Below are 20379 nucleotides of genomic sequence, written 5' to 3' on the forward strand. Positions count from 1 at the left end.
AACCTAAATGTCCATCAACAGATGAATGGATAAAAAAATATCTGGTACATATATACAATGGAATATTACTCAGCTGTAAAAAGGAATGAAATTGGGACATTTGTAGAGACATGGATGGACCTAGAGACTGTCATACAGAGTGAAGTGAGTCAGAAAGAGAAAAACAAATATCGCATATTAACATATATACGCAGATATAGAAAAATCAACTGGTTTGCAAGGCAGAAATAGAGACACAGATGTAGAGAACAAACATATGGACACCAAGTGGGGAAAGGAGGGGTGGGGATTGGGGGGGAATGAATTGGGAGATTGAGATTGCCATATGTACCTTACTAAGAAGAAAAAAGATATCAAATTGTACACTTTAAATATATGCAGTTTATTGTATGTCAATTGTATCTCAATAAAGATTCTTAAAGAAAAAAAAAAGCTGTCAGGTCACGCATAGTGGGAAATGCAAACTATTCAGTTCTTGAAAATTCAAGCACAAAGACTGATTGACAAGTAGAAGCACCATACTATGATAAATCAAGGCTACCTTGGCCTTAATTCACAGGAAACTCCCACTTTAAGATATAAATGTAAACATGACCCTATGTAGTAAACAAAGGGGTGACTGTGTAAGGTTAATTGCTAGTCCTGACCTCCACCCTGATTTTCAGGGTGGTTGAACTGAGGCCTAGAAGCTAGATGTCTTGCCCAAGATCACATAATTAGTTAATATTGGTGCTAGGTGAAAACCAAGGGCTCTGTCCCCCAAGCTAGTGTGATTTTTCGGCTCTAACAAGCTCATTTTGTTAATACTTGATCCTTGTTTGGGGCCACTAACCCAAGCTGTTATCATTATATATGCATACAATGTATTTTGAGTCTGTAGTCATGCTGAATTTCTTATTTCATATTTACAATTTTCTGACAATGTTAGTTAACATATACAACACCTAGGAAACTGTTAAGTACTGGAGTTCTTGGATGCTCTGTTTTTCTCTGTTAATTTTGTGTGATTTGACAGTTGCAAGTTTATTTTAGATACATGAAGAATTCACATTGACCTTCTTAATGCATCAGTTGTTAGGAAGAGGAATGAAAAGTACAGAGGGGATATTACCAAAGGGGACTAGTTAGTGTTGACCTCATGGCAACTTTGGGATGCCTGTACAGCTATTGATGGACAAAAGCTGTTTAAATATGGTATAGCATGCTTATTTATACTTAATCAATAATTAAAGAAGCTACAGGAAGTCTGCAAGGAAAACTGAGCCTCAGACCTTTGACATAACATACGCTGTTGTTTTATAGATTTTTAGAAGTAGCAATCTTCACCTGAAAAACTTCCAGGTTTATGCATGCAGAGATTTTGGAATTGACATCTTGGAAAGTGATGCAAATACATCAGTTACTGACAGCGTATTACTTGGTCATTTTGCCCACAAGGTAAGTGCCTTTGTGTGATTCTTTTAGGTTGTCCATCAAAACAGAATCATATGTGCTAGGTCCCCTGGTAATTGAGGATATGTAATTTAAATAGCATTCTTTGCTAAATCATGTATTTATTTGGTCAAAGTTGGAGGAGCTTTTGATTTGTAACAGTGGTGATATTTATCATAAAATTCAAATATACACAAGATTGTAATGTTATGCGTCCATATAAATCACGAAAGTCCTGAGGGGTTTGCAGAACTCTTGTTTGGCTGCATTTTAGCGTTATTATCCACACCAATTCAATAATAAACCTAATAATTTTAGGTTCATTTACTCTAACCTCACAAGGATTATGAGATAATGTGATTCCATATTGTCTTTGTGCATCTGTGGTTTGCCAGGTTTCAACACCAACATTTTGTTTATGGGGTTCTTACTCTACGTAGGGTCCCTGACCCAGAAAAAAAGGTTATGTAATTTATATTGTTTGCTGTAGTATACTAGGGTTTCTTATGTGATTCCCTAATACTTGTCTCAGTGTGGGTTTCTACATGATAAACAACAGCCTATAGATGACTTCCCTGCCACTGCATGGCCAAGGGACCAGAATGTAGGTGAGCCATAGAGGACTTCCTGGATAAGAAATACTAGTTCTCAAGGGAAGTCCATGGTTGCCATTGGCTTCAGACCTATAATGGGTTCCCTAAGTTCTTTTTCTTGAAGAATTTACATGTATATAGTGTCCATTGTCAGAATAATCTTAGATGGAAGGGACCTAGGAAAGAGCATTCTCTTTAGTTTGTTCCTGGATGCTTTGACCAACTGACATTTAAATGATAATTATTGACTTTCGTACTTCCCTTGACTATTTCATAGCTATAGATACAAACATTAAGAGTAAAAAAATTTTCTTACTAACATTTAATTCTCCACCTTCCTTCGTTGCTTCTCTTCTGAATCATGCTTTTCACGAGGGAAATACCTGCCAGTTTTTCCTTTTCTGAAAGGATTACCACCTTGAGAGATAATTCTTCTTCTCAAGTTGCATAGTTTTCAAGACAGCATGGGATCCAGATTTAGATTCTGTGATACTGGTTAACCCAAGGCCCTTAAATTTCTCAGAAGTAACCTTAGAGAAGATGCTAAAAACAAAATGCCCATCAAGCTGAGGAACTAACTGTCCTGGTGAATTAATGTCACATCCTAATTGATGCTAAATAGACATCATAATTAATGGAAGAGTGACATAAATTAAGATGCAGATTATGACAAAAGGGTACTTATCATGAGATAACAAAAAATAATCTCCCTCATGGGGTGTGATTTACCAGCAATGTAATGCAACTGAGGGCTTGTCAGTCTCCTAGCAAGTGCAGGACCAAAATCCCTGAATGGAAAAATGTTAAACAATTTGTTCTAGGAGAGATATAGGTCCTGGTTAGGTACAAGAATTATAAAACCATGCAACTTTAGAGGTAAATATTACCTAAGAGTTGATCTAGTCAGAACTCCTGAATTTACAGGTAAAGAAATGGAGACTTTGGGAAGTCAAATGATGGCTCAAGATCATGCCCAGTATTGTGGTGCTAGGACTACCTGGATATCTTCCCACGCCTGGTCTAATACTTTTTAAATTACACATGGAAAATGGCTTTGGCAATAAGCATTTTTTAGTGCCTACTCCACTAGTTTCTGAAGTGTTTTCCGTGGAAGTTTTCCTTCTCTCAGACTGTCCCAAGAAATGGTCTGAGAAAAGGAAGATTCTTAGATTAATTACATTTAGGATATGCTGTTTATCATCTCTCCCATCCCCTGAAATTCACATTGTGTATTAACACATTAAAGTCTTCGCCAAGTTCTAGGGTTAAAAACGAAAGAGAAAAATATCTATGAATCTTTAACACAGTATTGCTCAGATTTATTTGGGAACCACTTTATTGCTGTTTGAAGCTGTGTTAATTGTTTTTAAAAAATGGAGGATGCCAAACCTCGCTAGGGTTATGGAAATCTGATTTTAGCCTCTTTCTTTCAAATCTACTATTTCTCTAGGAATTAAACTTTTCTTAGAATTTGGCCTAACCGTTCTTAGATCTTCCACCCACATATAATTGGTGACCCACAAATATCAGTGAGTCATATCTTAAAACAAACACTAGTTTCTGGAAGAAATTTTATTAGAAAGAATTTTTTTTTCCTTTAGGCATATTTGTGTATGTTGGTACTCTCATACTGTGTATGTTGATATTGAGATGAGTAGAATAATTTTCAGTGAGGATGGCTTTATTATGCAAGAAAAGAGATGCGCTAACCATCACTATACATCCTAGTTTGGTTGTTCAGTTTGTTTGTTCTGCTGTCCTAGCCTTCCATCTAATTAGCACCCCCCTTTCACACTTTCCAATGTGTCCTGGTTTGGATGTAAATTATGGTCATCCTACTTTTGGAAGTATCTGTAGGATGGTTGCCTTTTCGTCATTGTTATAGTTAATTCAAGCAGATAACTACTTTAAAAAAATATCTTATTCAGGCAGTGCTGGGGTTGCTTCATTCTTTCTCCTATTTCTCTCAGGATTACTTCTCATTTTCATTTATGGATTTGTCTTCCCCAACTTTGACCTTTCCTCTTTTTGTTTCTCTAAATTCTATTGTGGGGCCCCTTCTTCTCTCCATATACTTGCTCTCCCTGGGAGAAATCTCATTTTCTCCAGTGGTTTCAATTACCATCCACAAGCTGATGTCTCCCATATATTTGCATTTATTTCTACCATCTTATTTTGTGCCTTTAGTTTGCAATTCATTTTCTATGTTTCTTTTTTTCTACTTTCCCAACTTGATTTGCTCTGCATTGAATACTATCCTTTTTATATTTACACATTTGAAAGTTATTCATTCTGTTATGATTGTTTATGTTCTTGGACTTAAACTTGTGACATGCCTGCTTGTCTTCACCAAGTCTTAATTACACTGGTACTGTTAAACTTCACTTGAGCCATGTCAGGACCTTAAACTTCTTTAACTTCTTTCTTCATCCTCCCATCTTGTATGTTACTTTTCTCTAGTATTTGTTCCACCTTTTAAAACAAGTGTTTCATGGAAATGTAAAGTTCATGGGGAAAAGTACACAGATCACAAGTGAAGAGCTCAATGAATTTTCATAAAGCAAAAACCACCAGCATACCACCCAGATCTAGAAATAGAACATCACAAGTTCCTCTGAAACCCCTTCATGCCTGCTCCCAGTTAACCCCAACCCCCAGCCCCCCAGCCAAAGGGGAACTGAACCATTATTCAGACTTCTCAGACATAGGTTATTTTCAAGTCTGTTTTTGAACTTTGTATAAATGGAATCATAAATCTCATTAACTCTTCTGTGCCTGGCTTCTTTGGCATAACATTATGTTTGTGACATTCACCCATGTTTTTATATGTTGCAATGATTTATTCTTCCAATTGTTAAGTAATATTCCATTTTATGGACTGTATCACAACTTTTTAAAGCTATGTTGCTATTGATGGACATTTGCTTGTTTCCAGTTTGGGGTTATTACAGAGAAAGATGTTATAAACAATCTTCTATATGTCTCTTGGTGTTCACAAGCATGTATTTCTGTGGAATGTGTGCCAGATTGTAAAACTGCTGACTCAGAGGATATCTCTTCAGCTTTAGTGGGTGATACCAAACAAATAACAACAACTCCAGTGTTTAAACTTGTACCAGAGGTGTGCAAAAAAGGGTTTCACAGCTAGGTCTTGAAATTTCTCTTGACCAGTATTTTGGAGATTTCCTTCATGTCTCCCTAGTATTGAAACTCTTGTTCCTGATTCCCCTGTCTTCCTCCTTTCTGATTTAATTATCATTGTATTAGCTTATAGTAACTTTCTTAACTAACTGGGGATCTATGGAAGGTAAAGATTTTGACCTACAAATGGAGACCCCCTTCTTGGTAGGTTTTTGGCCATAGACTAGTAGGTTGGAGTTCATTTGCCTTGATATTTTGAGGGCAATGCTTCATTGTCTTCTCGCTTCTAGTCTTGAGGTTAAAGAGTTTTTAGATACTCTGATTCTAGGTCTTTTATATGTAACCTATTAGTTTTTCCTCTTTGGAGATTTTTAGGATCTTGTCCTTGCCCCTGGTATTTTGCAATTTCAATATGATATATCTTGCTGTGGTTTTTTCTTCTAACCACTATGTTAGGCACTGGGCAGGACTTTTCAGACTGGAAAATCATATCTTTTCCTTCTGAGAAGTTTTCTTCACTTATTTTTTTGATAATTATCTCCTCTGTATTTTCTCTTTTCTTGAAACTATTATTATTTGGATATTGGATCTCCTGAATTACTTTTCTAATCTTCTTAATTTTCTGTCTGATTTCCCAAGTACCTTTTAATCTTTCTTTCTAGGATATTTTGATTTTTTTCTGTTGAATTTCTTATTTCTGCTCTCCTGTTTTTGTTCTTTTTTCTTTTCTTAAAAATTCCTTCTCAGGCTACTTCTTGTTTCGTGCACACGATATTCTTATTTCTCTGATATTATTAATGACAGTGTTTAAGTTTTCTTCAGATTTCTATACTGGCTTTGTCTCCACTGGGTTTCTTTCCTTCTGTTTGTTTCTTTTTATCACTGTCTTCCATGTTGGACACCCTTGACAATTTCTGATGATCTTCAGACATGCAATTGCTTTTAGCAGTGGAACAGTGAAACAGTAACAGCTTGATTAGATGCAGTTTGTTGAAGAGTTTTTTTTTTCTTGGATGGGGGCTGTGACGGGTCTTTGTTGCTGCTTGTGTGCTTTTTCTAGTTGTGGCGAGTGGGGGCTACTCTTCGTTGTGGTGCATGGGCTTCTCAGTGCTGTGGGGCATGGGCTCTAGGCACATGAGCTTCAGTAGTTGCAGCACATGGGCTCAATAATTGTGGCGCATGGGCTTTGTTGCTCTGTGGCATGTGGAATCTTCCCAGACTGGGGATTGAACCTGTCACCTGCATTGGCAGGCGGATTCTTAACCACTGAGCCACCAGGGAAGTCCCTGTTGAAGAGGTTTTGTGGAAAATCCTGAAAGCAGTTTTTGTTCCTTTTTAGACTTTTTAATATTTATTTTTTATATGAACATACAGTAAAATGGACTTTTTTGATGTACAGTTCTATAATTTTTAACATATATGTAGATTTTTATAACTATTAACACCACAATCAAGATACAGAACAGTTGCATCAACCTACAAAAACCTGCCTCTGGCTCCATCTGTGCAGCTATATCCTCTTCTCTGCCTAACCCCTCAGAGGTCACTAATCTATTCTCTGTCACTATAGTTTTTTCTTTTCAACAATCATATACATGGAATAAGATAGTATGTAACCTTTTGAGACTGGCTTCTTTCACTCTCAAATATCTTTGGTGTTTATCTAACTTGTTGCAAGAAACAGTATTTTATTCCTTATTACTGTGGGTCAGTATTCCACTGTAGGGATGTACCACAGTTTATCTATTCATTTGTTGAAGGACATTTGAGTTGTTTCCAGATTTGGTGATTGACTACAAATAAAACTGTTTTAACCATTTGTGCAAGATTTTTGTATGAACATAAGTTTTCACTTCTCTAAGGTAGATACTTAGGAGTTAAATTGTTAGGTCAATGATAACAGTATGTTTAACTTTGTAAGAAAGTGCCAAACTATTTTCCACAGTGGTTGTACCATTTTGCATTCCCACCAGAAACGTGTGAGAGTTTCAATTATTTCTTTTCCTCATCAGCACTTAGTATCATCACTGTTTTTTATCTAGCCATCTAATAGGTGTGTAGCATATCTCATTGTTATCCTTTGTCATTTATATGTGATTTGCAAATATTTCCTCCCAGTCTGTGGCTTGTCGTTTTACTCACTTGTTTTTATTCATATATTAAAACTGTATTTCATGTGGTCAGTCCTCTTATTTTTCTTTCCATTTTTTTCCCCCTTCTAAATCACAGGGAAGCCTGTGTATGTCAGCTGGGATCAAAACTCCCAAAAGGTGGGAGTTGATAGTATCTAACACAACCTTTGTGAATTTTGATCTCACTGACTGTGTGGCCATCAGGACCTGTTCAGGCTGTTCCCGAGGACAGGGTAAGTTGTTTGAGTAGATAAGACAGATAATAAATAAGGCCCGTATTCATATAAATGTGATAAATAGTGCCAACATCATTGTGATTCATTATTTCTTTTAGTTATAAGATTGCATTGGTTGAAACTGCTGCTAGGGACTTCCCTGGTGGTACAGTGGTTAAGAAACTGCCTGCCAATGCAGGGGAGATCGGTTTGATCCCTGGTCCGGGAAGATCCCACGTGCAACTAAGCCTGTGTGCCACAACTGCTGAGCCCACGTGCCACAACTACTGAAACTTTCACATCTAGAGCCCATGCTCTGTGACAAGAGGAGTCACTGCAATGAGAAGCCCTCTCACTGCAATGAGGAGTAGCCCCCTCTTGCCACAACTAGGGAAAGCCCGTGCACAGCAACAGAGACCCAACACAGCCAAAAATAAATAAATAAATAAATAAATAAATAAATAAATAAATAATCTTAAAAAAAAAACCTACTAAAAGAAATTCTAAAGGAGGCCGAGTGCTCCCAGTGTGGCTCCTGCAGCTCCCCATTCTTTCCCTATATGGTGTCTATCATACTCTGTCACTATGGTGCCATGTCTCTGAGCTTCATAAAGGCTGGGATCACATCTCTCTCTCTCTCTTTTTTATTGGAGTGTAGTTGATTTACAACTAGTTTCAGGTGTATAAGAGAATGATTTAATGTTTTAACAGATACACTCTATTTAAAGTTATTATAAAATGTTGGCTATAATCCCTGTGCTGTACAATATATCCTTGTAGCTTATTTATTTTATACATAGTAGTTCTCACCTGCTGAGCCCCTCACCCTGTCTTGCCCTTCCCTCTTTCCCTCTCCCCACTGGTGGCCACTAGTTTGTTCTCTATATCTGATCACATCTCTTTTGCTTGGAGTTTTATCATTAGTAACTAGTAGCCTGGTGCCCAGTAGGTTCATTGATTAAATCAATGAATGGAATTGGTTGGATCGACATATAGTTATAAACGACCACACATGCAAGATTTCCTGAAAGAGCCAGAGTTCAGGTGCTTTATGTCTTCAATAGCCCAAGGCTTGTTGCATGCACAGGGAGACCATAGGAATTCTTGTTCACTTGTTAACCACATCTCAGAGGTGGTGAGAAATACCTTGGAGAACTCATGGGCCAAGGTGAAAAGAAGGAGAGAGCAATCTAGTTGATTTGATCATTGTAAACAGACAAACCAAGTGATTCAAGTAAATATGCTCTTGTGGTTTGAATCGCCAATTTAGATAATTGTTTGTTTTTTTAATTAAATGAATAATCAGCAAGTCTCCACTTTGCTTTTTCCCCCCTCTATAAGCAGAGCCAAAGATTGTTTTTATTTGGGTGGCATCTAAGTTTAAGATTATAGAAATAATAATAGGAATAAAAAAAATGCCTTATGGCAATCACTGCAAATTATAATTCCTTATTTAGTAGCTTCACTGTTTCATATTATTCATAAGACACTGAAAAAAAAGCACACTATTCCTCATGAGCGCTGCTCTCTTCTCTGGATGATCTTGGCTGAGCCATCTCTTTTGTTTGTTTAAAAACTGTCTAGTCCAGGTTCTGTTTAAGGAGCTGGGCAGTACAGAGATGAAAAACACATAGTCCTTGTCTTCCAGCATTTCTCCACCTAGGCACAAAAATAAATGTATAAGCCAGTGATTGTAATAGTGTGATGAGTCCAGTACTAGAAGATTGAGCAAGGTTAGTGAGGGGAGTGAGTGCTCCCCTCAAGGAAAGGAGTCAGGTAGGATTTCATCACAGAGTGCCTTGAGCAGCCTTTAGGAATGTGAAGAGAAGTTTGCGAGGGGGAATAGGCAGAGAAAAGTTTCTATGTATTAGGAACAGCCTATGAAAAAACAATTCCAAAGAGCAAGTTATGATTGGGGAATTGCAAAGAAATTCAATAAAACTGACTTGTAGAGCTGCTTGTGGTATTAGATGAACTACAGAAGTTGACAGAAGTAGAATCGTGGTGTCTTGAACGCATGACAATTCAATGCATGGACTCTACTGGGATGAGAATGAAAGCATTAGGGCCTCTCTGTGTGTATCTTATTTTAAAATTTGCCTTTTTTGTGTATTTTATAACAGTGGTCCCCATCCTTTTTGGCACCAGGGGCTGGTTTCGTGGAAGACAAATTTTCCATGGATGAGGAGGGGAGGGACGGTTTAGGTGGTAAGGGGAGCGACGGGGAGCGATGGGGAGTGGCAGATGAAGCTTTGCTCCCCTGCCCACCGCTCACCTCCTGCTGTGCAGCCTGGTTCCTAGCAGGCTACAGACTGGTACCTGGTGTGCTGCCGGGGGTTGCAGACCCCTTTTTTATAAGGTATATAATATAGCAATGTGGTAGCATATATACTGAGATGTGTACCGAATTTTTAAACTTTAATAATGGGGGATGAGTGTTAGAAGACCACTGCCATCATTTCTTCCTGGGCAACTGGACTGGCAGAGAACAAATGAACCACATGGTGGTAGTGTGAGCGAAACCCTGCTAAGAAGTGTAGCCCTAGAGCTAATGCATAAAAAAATGTGTTACTATTACTATTTGCCCATGTGATTGATTGAATATTGCTTTTGGGGGTAAATGTTTAAAGTATAAATCTCATAAGAGATGGGGTTAGATTTGCATAGAAGAGCTAGACCAGAAAGATGGAGAGACCAACCCACAGCACCTTTAGCATTCAGTAATTAGTCACTTAATATTCTTTGTCACTATTTCCCACTAGATCACAATTTTTTTTTTCCTCACTGAGCAGCATGAGAGATCTTAGTTCTGGGACCAGGGATTGAACCTGCACCCGCTGCAGTGGAAGCACGGAGTCTTAACCCCTGGTGCTCCAGGGAAGTCCCTGGATAACTTTTTGTTGTGGGGACTGCCCTGTGCATTATAGAAGGTCTAGCAGCATCCTTGCCTTCACCCACCAGATGCCCGTAGCACTGCCATCCACTCAGTTGTGACAGCCAAAAATGATTGCAAATGGTGCCAAATGTCCCCTGGAGGGCAAACCACCCCTGGTTGAGAATCACTGCCCTAGAATACAGGCTACGTGAGGGCAGTGCCACTATGTTCTTGTTTCCCACTGTCTCCAGCATGTAGCACAGAACCTGACATACAGTCAGCACTCAGGATATTTTTTTCTTGAATAAATGAGTGGATTGTAAAACTATATAAATATGCAATTAAAAATACCGAAAACATTCCAGTCTCTTCAGTTGCCTCTTGTGATCACATTCTTTTGTGCCATTGCATCACAGTCTTTCTTCCAATTTATAGGTGGATTTACTGTGAAGACCAAACAGTTGAAGTTTACGAACTCTCCCAACTTGGTAGCATTTCCATTTGCTCATGCAGCAATTTTGGAAGACTTGGACGGATCTCTGTCTGGGAAAAACAGGAGTCACGTTCTTGCTTCTATGGAAACCCTTCCAGCTTCTTGTGTGGTCAAGGCTAGCTTCAGTCAACTTGTCCATGGCAGTGTCTGTGATGAAAACGTTCTCTTCCATCATATGTCTATTGGTTTGTAAGTGAATTAACTCCACGTTTTGGCTTGTCAATGTGATGCATATATCATTCAGGCTGTTGATATTTGTAGAAGGGAAATTGTTTTCCAGATTCTGTTTGAAGTATTTAATTCTACAAAAGTGACGTGGGGACAATTTTGACAGCTGTTAGATCATAAGTTTATGGTAGTTATAGGCTGATTCAAATGGCAGCTGACTTTCGATAACACTGGATCAGATCTCATAGCCCTTGACCTCTTATTGGCATTTTGAGCTAATAGCTTCCTCTTGAAAAGACTTGCAACAAACAGAATTTGGAATGTATTTAGATTAAGAGGATTACTAAAAAATTCCAATAATGTCCATTCTCATTTATATACACCTACTCTCCCTGAGCTCTTTTTAAGTGTTTAATATGCTCCAGGGAAGCAGTTGAGGATGCCTCCCTATTACTTGCAAAGTTGCTTCACCCCAGTTCATTTTCCTTGTTAATTTCATGAACTGTTGGATTTGTGCAATACATTTCCTATTAATATTGGAGCAAGGACTCCTTGGTTATGCTACTCAAACTACCATTAAGTCAGCAGCCGGGCTGTTTATAATGCGTAATAGGATTGCCACTGCCCTCTTTAATTTCCAGATAATGATTGCTGAGTGTCTAGTGTTCTATCTTTTACCTATTCCAAATGCATCGTGTATATTTAGCCACCTTTCTTTCCTTTTGTTTTAAGTGTCCTAACTGCATGAATATTAAGTCAAGCACTTCAGCCAGATCATGCTGGCATCTTATTTAAACAGGTAAACTGCAGAGAACGAGCCAGTATGGTCAGGGTCACACTCAGTCTGCATGCTGAATACTTATGGCATCCGTCTCTTGACATCCTGTTTTCGATGCGTGAGTGATACCCTGCTAGCATTCAAGAGTCTGAAAATGTTCCACTTTGGCTTTCCAAGCTGTTTGTTATTCTATCTAATGTTAATGGACCCAATTCCAGTGAGTAAAATAACAGTGTGGAGGGCTATATTTTCATTTCTAATCATTTCAATTACGTAGAGCATGCCTTTTCATTCTTAGGGAGGTATCCTGATTTTTAGTTTAGTGATTTTAACAAAGATGTTTTTAATGAGCATGTTGAGATTTATTAAAGTTAGCGATTTGTTTCTTACATGCGCTTTTTTTCAAACGAGGAAAATGAAAATAGATTTGTGTCGTTAAAAAGAACATTCTGTGCTTGCATGATATTGATTTCTCTGTGTTGTTGATACTCCTTTTTTATGCTTGGGGACCTGCTGGGAGACTGTCTCTTAGAGAGGCATTTAGTGGCTTTAGAAGGCTCTGCAGGTGTAATCCTTCTGAGCATCTGCTCTTGGAGATCTTTAGGACAGGACACTTAGGTGCTTACCTAGGCAGCAGGTCCTGATCCCAGCCCTCAGGTACTGACGAGGTCAAAAAGATAATAATCCTGATACTGTATTCTAAGTGGAGTCAAAGGACTCCTACTAGGGTGAAAAACTTGCTTTGGTTTGTTTGTAATTTTCTTGGTTTTAAAATAGAAAATCTTGTGTCCCAGAAACCTCTTCAGTCTTGAGAAAACCAGAATGGTTGGTCACCCTGCTCCTTAGGCTTCTATTTAAACATTTTTCAGGTTGATTCACAGGTCTGTGGACAAATGCTTAATGACCCCAAATTAGCCTCAGGGGAGTCTTAGCACACTCCCAGTTGTGTATCTCTTAGCCCTTGTGTCCTCATCTCTAGGGTAAGGTGGTTGGGTTAGATGGTCTCTAAGGCTTTGTTAGAGTGCATCAGTGTGACCTGGGGTTAGACTCCAGGGAATCTCAGACTCACCACAGACTTTCTGAGTCAGGACCCCCAGGGGATTTATATTCAAGTTTTAGAAGCACTACCCTAAGGTCTCTCTAACTTGATCTTTCCAGGATTCTGTCCCCAGCTATTTGTGTTCAGTGACTTGATCTCTGTCCCAGAGCATTATAACCTCATTAGGAACATGTCAGAGCTAATGAGCAATTTGAATTCCACGTAGATACAAACTTTGCTGCATTTCATGGAGAAAGGATTAATTTGTTGTGCTATTGCCCTGGAGCATGCACCCTAGGAGTTGATTTACAAAGCTCTCACAGTCCCCATCTTTTGCAGTTGCATGTTGATGGAGATCTGATGTGGCACAAGGACCCTGCCCTCTTCCCTTTCAACTCTTAGCCCCCTCCCACCTCCCTCAGCCCAGGTCCCCAGAGGGCAGGATGAGAGGTCTGCACAGCTGCCTAAACGGGGCACCCCTGCCCCCTGACTTGCAACTGAGTGCTTGGAGTGTGATCTCTTTCTTGGAGGACCCCCGGTCCATGTTCACTATAAGTTCCTTGTTTGAAATTGGCGACCTTCCCTTACTACCTTTTCCAAGTGTGATGGGTGCCGATGTTTGTGGCATTTCTTGTTTTGTAGCTTCCTCTGACTTGACCCTTGCAGTTTGGTTTACTGAGGCAAAAAAAAGGTTTGAAGTTGGTAATAATGTTTAATATTAAGTGAAGAAAAAAATTCCTGCCTCCGACAAAGCAGAGTCTAGTTTCTGTTTTGTTAAAATTATGACACACCATGTTTTTAGATTCCATATATATAAGTTAGTGTACAGTATTTGTTTTTCTCTTTCTGGCTTACTTTGCTCTGTATGACAGACTCTAGGTCCATCCACCTCACTACAAATAACTCAGTTTCATTCCTTTTTATGGCTGAGTAATATTCCATTGTATATATGTGCCACATCTTCTTTGGTGTTGACTTAGAGGGGTGGGATGGGGAGCGTGGGAAGGAGTCATGGGAAGGAGGGGATATGAGGATATATGGATAAATGCAGCAGATTCACTTTGTTGTACAGCAGAAACTGGCGCAACAGTGTAAAGTAATTATACTCCAATAAAGCGCTTTAAAAAAAAATGATGACACACTTGGTCTGGGTGAGTTCTCTCTCACTCACCAGTTCTAAAAACGTGTTTTCTTTTAGGGGCACAGGTATTCAGGATAGTGTTCCTTTCCTGGCTTCTGTTTCTGCTGATCTCATTCTCCCAACCCCATTCTTCCTGATAGACCAGAAAGGTTAGCCCTACTAGTCAGTCAGGATCTCATTTCAGAAAAATATACGCGTTTCCTCCAGGGGCCTCTTAATGGCGACATGCCTCAAATAGTTCCTAGATTTATTGATCCCAAATTTCTTCTGTACAGAGATAATTACCTGGAACAAGGATCATCTCACCAGTAGGTTTCTAGACCTCATTTGTAAGCTCTTATTCCTGCCCGTTAAATGCTAGTGTTCCTTAGGGTTCTGTGAGAAGCTTTCTTTTCAAGTCACGCTCTTCCCAGGTGATGTGGATTATTCCGCAGCCTCAGTTAACATTCACCAATGATTCTAGATTTTTTTTCCTCTAGCGTGCACTGCTTTATTGAATTCCAGACCCATTTATCCAACCGCCCTTAGGATCTTCCCTGTCCAGTATTAAAGTCACTCACCACAGGTGGCTACTAAACATGTGAAATGTGGTTTGTCCCAATGGAGATGAGCTGTAAGTGTAAATTATACTCCTTATTTCTAAGACTTCGTATGAAAAAAAAAGAATGTAAAATAGCTCAATGATTTGTTTGTATTGATTATGTTGAAATGTTAAGATTTTGAATATATTAGGTTAAATATATCATTATTATTTATTTATTTATTTTTGGCTGTACCATGTGGCATGTGGGATCTTTGTTTCCTGACCAGGGATCGAACCCGTGCCCCTTGCAGTGGAAGCGTGGAGTCTTAACCACTGGATTGCCAGAGAATTCCCTAATCTTATTAAAATTAATTTTACCTGTTTCTTTTAAAATTTTCAACGTGGCTAGGATAAAATTTAAGATTCTATCTGTGGCTTGAATTTATGGCTTGCATTACATTTCCATTGAGCAGCAATGCTTTCAATATTTCCACTAGATTATTTAACAGCCATCTCAAACTCCACTTGTCAAAGCTGAACTTATGGTCTTTATACCATGGACCTATTCCTCCCTGGGTGTTCAGACAGATGATCCAATTATCTAAACTAGAAATGGGAGTTATCTTTGACTCCTCGTCTTACCTATTTCTCACAGAAATCACCTACCAAGTCCAGTCCATTTCATCTCCTAAAAAATCCCTCTTGAGTTTTTCTACTTCCCTCCATCCCAGCTTCTCTAGCCCAGGTTGACACACCCTCTCACCTGTGTAACCACAACAGCTACTTAGCTTGCCACCTTGTTGTGATCCCATCCTTAAGCTTTGTGAGTCTTTGTAGGTCAGATCTGGTCTTGCCATCCATACATTCCCTTGCCCGAGACTTTGCCAAGGCTTCTCTGTGCCTCCCGATGAAAACCTGCCATTTGTAACAGGCACTTCTGACCTGCTCCTGTTTGTACTTCTAGCATCATTCCCGAATGCTCTGCCCTCCCTTCCCTGCATTTTATGCCTCAGCCACACTCAGCTTTTGTGCTTTTCAACTCATAAGTTCAGCTTCCATGAATGCAGCATGAAGGTCGTTTTCTCTGGTAAGCTTCCCCGAGCTTTCTGTACGGTTTTTGTATCCTGCTGTGTCCTGGATGTCTATACTGGCTCTAGCCAATACCGGTAGCTCCTATGTAGCTTTATAAATTGCCCCTCCCTCCTCATACGTGGCAAGTAGGGCAAGGATAGGGTTTTTTTGTTTGTTTGTGTTATGGTGTCCAATACCATGTTGAACATATAGTGACTCAGTAAAATTAGTATTGAATAAATGAATATTATTTAAGAAATTGTGGACTCCCCCAAATCTTCCTCTAGTGTCCTTAGTGCCCATTTCTCTCTTAGGATATGTGTATGAGGAATCCACAGCCCTTAACTTTTCTTCAGAAGATCCGGGATTAAAATACTATCCTCAGTCTTTCTTTCTAAAATTCCTAGAAACATCAAATACTTAAGACTATCCTTTCATAATGTCTTCTGGGCTTTTGCTTGCCTGGGGCTGTCAGTTGATCAGATGATTTATTTTAACAGCTGATTTCTTCTCCACTTGGCCCCACCCCACCTGTACTGAATCAGCAGTTTTGCGCACGTTTGCAATCGTTTTCTTTTCCTGGTGGTAGAGATGCATAGCATTGTGATGGGGAGAATGAGAACCAACTTTCACAAGTACCATCTGGGAATTATTTGTTTTTTTGGTTTAGTGCACTCTACAGCTCCTTCAGTTGACATAGATTTATTCAAATATCAGTAAATCAAGCCTTGATCTGTCTTCCAATTATGTATTGAATTGAATGTGGGGAAAATTAAAAGAGTTTACAAGATGTTGTAGGTTGGCCAACCAGTCCGTCTGAGTTTTAATAGGAAGTACATAAAAGAAAGTCAGGATATATGCATATGTTTGAAATTATTTTTCAAAGGCTGAAGAATAGAGAAGTAATTAAGAATCATTTGTGGGTATAAATCATAGCCCACCCTCCCTCTGCCACTTCCTAGGCATGTTCCCGGACAAGTTACTTCACCTCTTTCCGCTTCAGTTCTCATATCAGTAAAATGAACCAAATGATACTTAACTCACAGGGTCATTGTCTGGCATGTAGTAAGTGCTCAGTAAATGTTGTCTTTCAAGTCACTACATTTACAATTGACAAAACAACATATAAACTAACCACTAATAGAATAAAATATTATAGATGATTATGTTTCTGAGAAGCAAATGCCTGGCAAGGGAATTGTTTGCTCAGATGAAATATAATCCAATTCTTGAAAAACAGGGAACATTTTCCAACAGTCACATGACATTTCACTGATCCAACGAAACCTCCCAGAAAGTTGTGGAATCTGGAGTCTTTCAGGACACAGGTTTTGATTCATTGTGCCCCCATGCCTTCTGTTTCTTCCTTCCTATTTCTCCTAGAAAAGAAAAGGTTAATGTTGTTGTTGATCACCTTGATTCTTAGATCTTGCTTAATATCCTTCCCTGTAGTGCTTGCATTCAGTGTTTACCTATGGAACTGCTCTTAATGTGTCAGTGTTCAGAGTACGAGGCACCCCCTGCCTCTGTGAATGCCAAAGTAAAGAAGAGTTCAAATGGAAATTGTGGCCTAGCTTTTCCTTTAATAATCGCCTAACTCTCCTTCCTAGGGATAAATAGGCATAGCATCACTAATGGTATCTTTTCAGTTCTCGGAAAAACTCATGTGAGACAGGAAAATTCCAAGAAGTTTTATCCTCTCTTGGCAGCAGAGGTTACAGCAGTAAAATAGAAAAAGATCTAAACATCAAAATGGAGCCCAAACTGAGGAATATCATCAAGGCTCCATGGTTGTTAAATTTCATGAATAATAAAGGGGTCCAGGGGTGTGCTGGCAGCTGTTTTACAACTAGCTCTCTAGAATAAAACCCCCTGATTTGTAGCATTTGCTTAATTCCGTGGTAAAAATACTCTCACATGGCCTGTCATAATATCACTGAACATGGAGTTGGGAAGAGGGGCTGATGGTGAGCTGGTGAGTGGGTGTCTGTCAGCCCCACCAGCACCAGGTGTGCATATATATAAAAGAGAAGGTAGGCTTTATAGTCTAACTCCCTATTAGATGCATAAAATTGTTTCTCAATATTCCTGACAGGTAGTTGTCTACCTTGGGGTTGTGTAGCTCCAAGGGTGGTATTCTCATGTTCTGAGAGTAGCCATTGCAGCTGCATTCCACAGGGCAAGTAAGAGATGCAACAGTGTGTGAAGGATAGGTAGATAGATGATAGACATCTATTGCTTCTCTTCAAGGATTAAAGGATAATAAGCAAGAATTATTATTCCAAGTGTGTTGCAAAAACTTTAGACACCACCTTTGGGGAGTCTTTGCTAGATTGATTTTGGGACTACTCTACAATCAATTATTATTGCTTTAGTTAACTCTGAAAAAAGATAAACAGAAATATACACCTACAAAGTCATGAAGGAGAAATGTGGGGTATACCTGACAGAAACTCAAGGATTATTAAATCATACTTGCCCCTCTGCCTATCAGTTCTATTTTTTCGTGAAACTAAGGATTGTTAAAAGTTTGGGGGAAAGACTGAGGGTTATGGTTTCTTTTCTCTTAGGTTTCTTACTCAGAAGGAGAAATATTTGTTTCTCAATCAGTAAGGGTAGTATATACAGAAAACTGGCTGATGGCAGACCAGCAGATGGAAAAGTGGTTCTCTGACAGGACTTTTTTATCATTTTTAAAAATTTTATTTATTATTATTGTTTACCAATGGGGAGATGCAGTTTATTTACACCAGTAGCCATAGGGGCAAGGGGAATACACAGTTAGAAACCTGTATAGGATGGCTACGTATGTAAAAACAAGACTCTCCAAACCAAAGGACAGTGGTGAGCTTCTAACAAGGGCTTCTTGTGAGCCCAGTGTATATTTAAAAAATTTTTGTTTTTATTTATTTATTTACTTATGTATGTATGTATTGGCTGCATTGGGTCTTTGTTGCCGTGCCCAGGCTGTCTCTAGTTGCAGCAAGTGGGGGCTACTCTTTGTTGCGGTGCGTAGGCTTCTCAGTGCAGTGGCTTCTCTTGTTGCAGAGCACGGGCTCTAAGCTCTGAAGCTCTGGGCTTCAGTAGTTGCAGCACATGGGCTCAGTAGTTGTGGCACATGGGCTTATTTGCTGTGTGGCATGTGGGATCTTCCCAGACCAGGGATCGAACCCATGTCCTCTGCACTGGCAGGTGGATTCTTAACCCACTGCGCCACCAAGGAAGTCTGAGCCCAGTGTATTTTTAAAGGATGCTTAAGAAAAGTTGTGCCACAGAAATCTGTCGGCTGTGCTCAACATTTTGATTTTGTCCTCTTTGTGCAGTAGAAGATGAGAGTAACAGCAGCAAGCATGAATATCCAGGCAATAATGGCAGCACCATTTGGGGCTAGTTATTATCATGTGTCTGGCTTAGGAGAAGTGTAATTATAGAGGGTTTATTTCACAATTGCTCCGAATTTAGCGCATTTAGAGCTCAGTGCAGTGTTTGTCTTAATACACAGAGATATGGACCCTCAGGAAAAGTAAGCTAATGGTAAACACAAACCAAGGAGTTAATATTTGTTCTCACTGGTATTGTTGATTGCCTGACAAATCCTCTGTGGGCAGTGGACACTCAACAGTTCCGCACAGTGTCTGGGCACTAAATTACATAACTGTTGATGCAACTTGTAAATTGGTACTTCGGATGGGAACTTTTATCAAGCGATGCTGCTGTATTTCTAAAGGAAAATGTCCCTTAATTAAAAACAGGCTTGGTGATTTAGAAAAATCAAGCTACCTCATAGAAAAGGAAAGGCTTGTAGTCCTCTTGTCTTTTTGATTGTACACAGGAGCCGTCGCTGATGCCGAGGTAAGGGTTAATATTTCAAATGGACTGGTTGCCTCCTGACTTCTTGCACATAAAGCCAAGAGAAGTTCAGGGAAAGACTTCTTCCCCCCAGTAATGAAGCTCTCTGCTGCTAATGGCCCATGCAGACTCCCTTGGCTCCTCCAAATTAGAAATACTTGTGTGCTCCTTTGCTTCATTAACAGTAAAGAGAGGGAGATTGGTGGCTATTTAGGGCACGGGGAAATTAGTGGCTATTTAGGGCAAGCAAAAATTGTGGTAATTATGGTTGGTAAGTTCTCTTCATGGTATTCTTCTACTTTTGATGTTCTTTGGGTGCTTTTCAGAAGAGCCCACCACTGTCACTGCTGGCATTTGGCCTAGAAGGATGAGAGCTGATTTGACCGGGAATTTTTGGCCCTTGGGGTGATGGTCAGCACAAGGCTTGCCTACTGGGAGATGGGTCTTTCACATTTTGATTTGCTTTTCAGAAGGCACCACACGACCCTTTCTACTACCGACTGTGATGAAGGAATATTTAATAACCTGCTGCTCTACCTGTATTGCCCTAGAGAAAGCTCATGCTGCCCTCGAGTGCTTGTGAAGTTGCATCCCACACGAACCTTGGTTGAGATCGATGGGGTGGCTTGATAGGATCCGGGCAGTGCATGAGGAAGGAAGGGGAATGGATGATTCAGGATCCCAGTGTGCTGTGGTTGAATGTCCAGTTGATCAAGGGGTTAGCATCAGATTACTGGATGCTGGTTGGAGGAAGGGTGTCAAAAAGAAGGCACAAAAGTCCCAAGACAAATAGAACTGAATTAATGTTAGTATTAGTGGTTTTACAATACTTGAAGACAAGGTCATATTTATAGGGGCCTTCAGAAACTGGAGAGTATAGCCTGAAAAAGGGTTCCTTCAAGAATTGAAATTACAATCTATAGAAACAGA

At 39.4% G+C, this 20379-nt stretch overlaps 1 protein-coding gene across 1 annotated transcript in view; it reads left to right on the forward strand.

Annotated features, from left to right (window-relative positions):
- PKHD1 (PKHD1 ciliary IPT domain containing fibrocystin/polyductin) overlaps nt 1-20379 on the forward strand; it is a 443114-nt gene that overhangs the window by 190318 nt on the left and 232417 nt on the right. Inside the window, exons 45-47 of the mRNA XM_057700365.1 lie at nt 1303-1437; nt 7395-7530; nt 10823-11069. Of these exons, the coding sequence (XP_057556348.1) occupies nt 1303-1437; nt 7395-7530; nt 10823-11069 (518 nt within the window). The remainder of the gene's footprint in view (nt 1-1302; nt 1438-7394; nt 7531-10822; nt 11070-20379) is intronic.

The sequence above is a fragment of the Hippopotamus amphibius genome, chromosome 11 (genome assembly GCF_030028045.1).
Source record: "Hippopotamus amphibius kiboko isolate mHipAmp2 chromosome 11, mHipAmp2.hap2, whole genome shotgun sequence".
NCBI lineage: Eukaryota > Metazoa > Chordata > Mammalia > Artiodactyla > Hippopotamidae > Hippopotamus > Hippopotamus amphibius.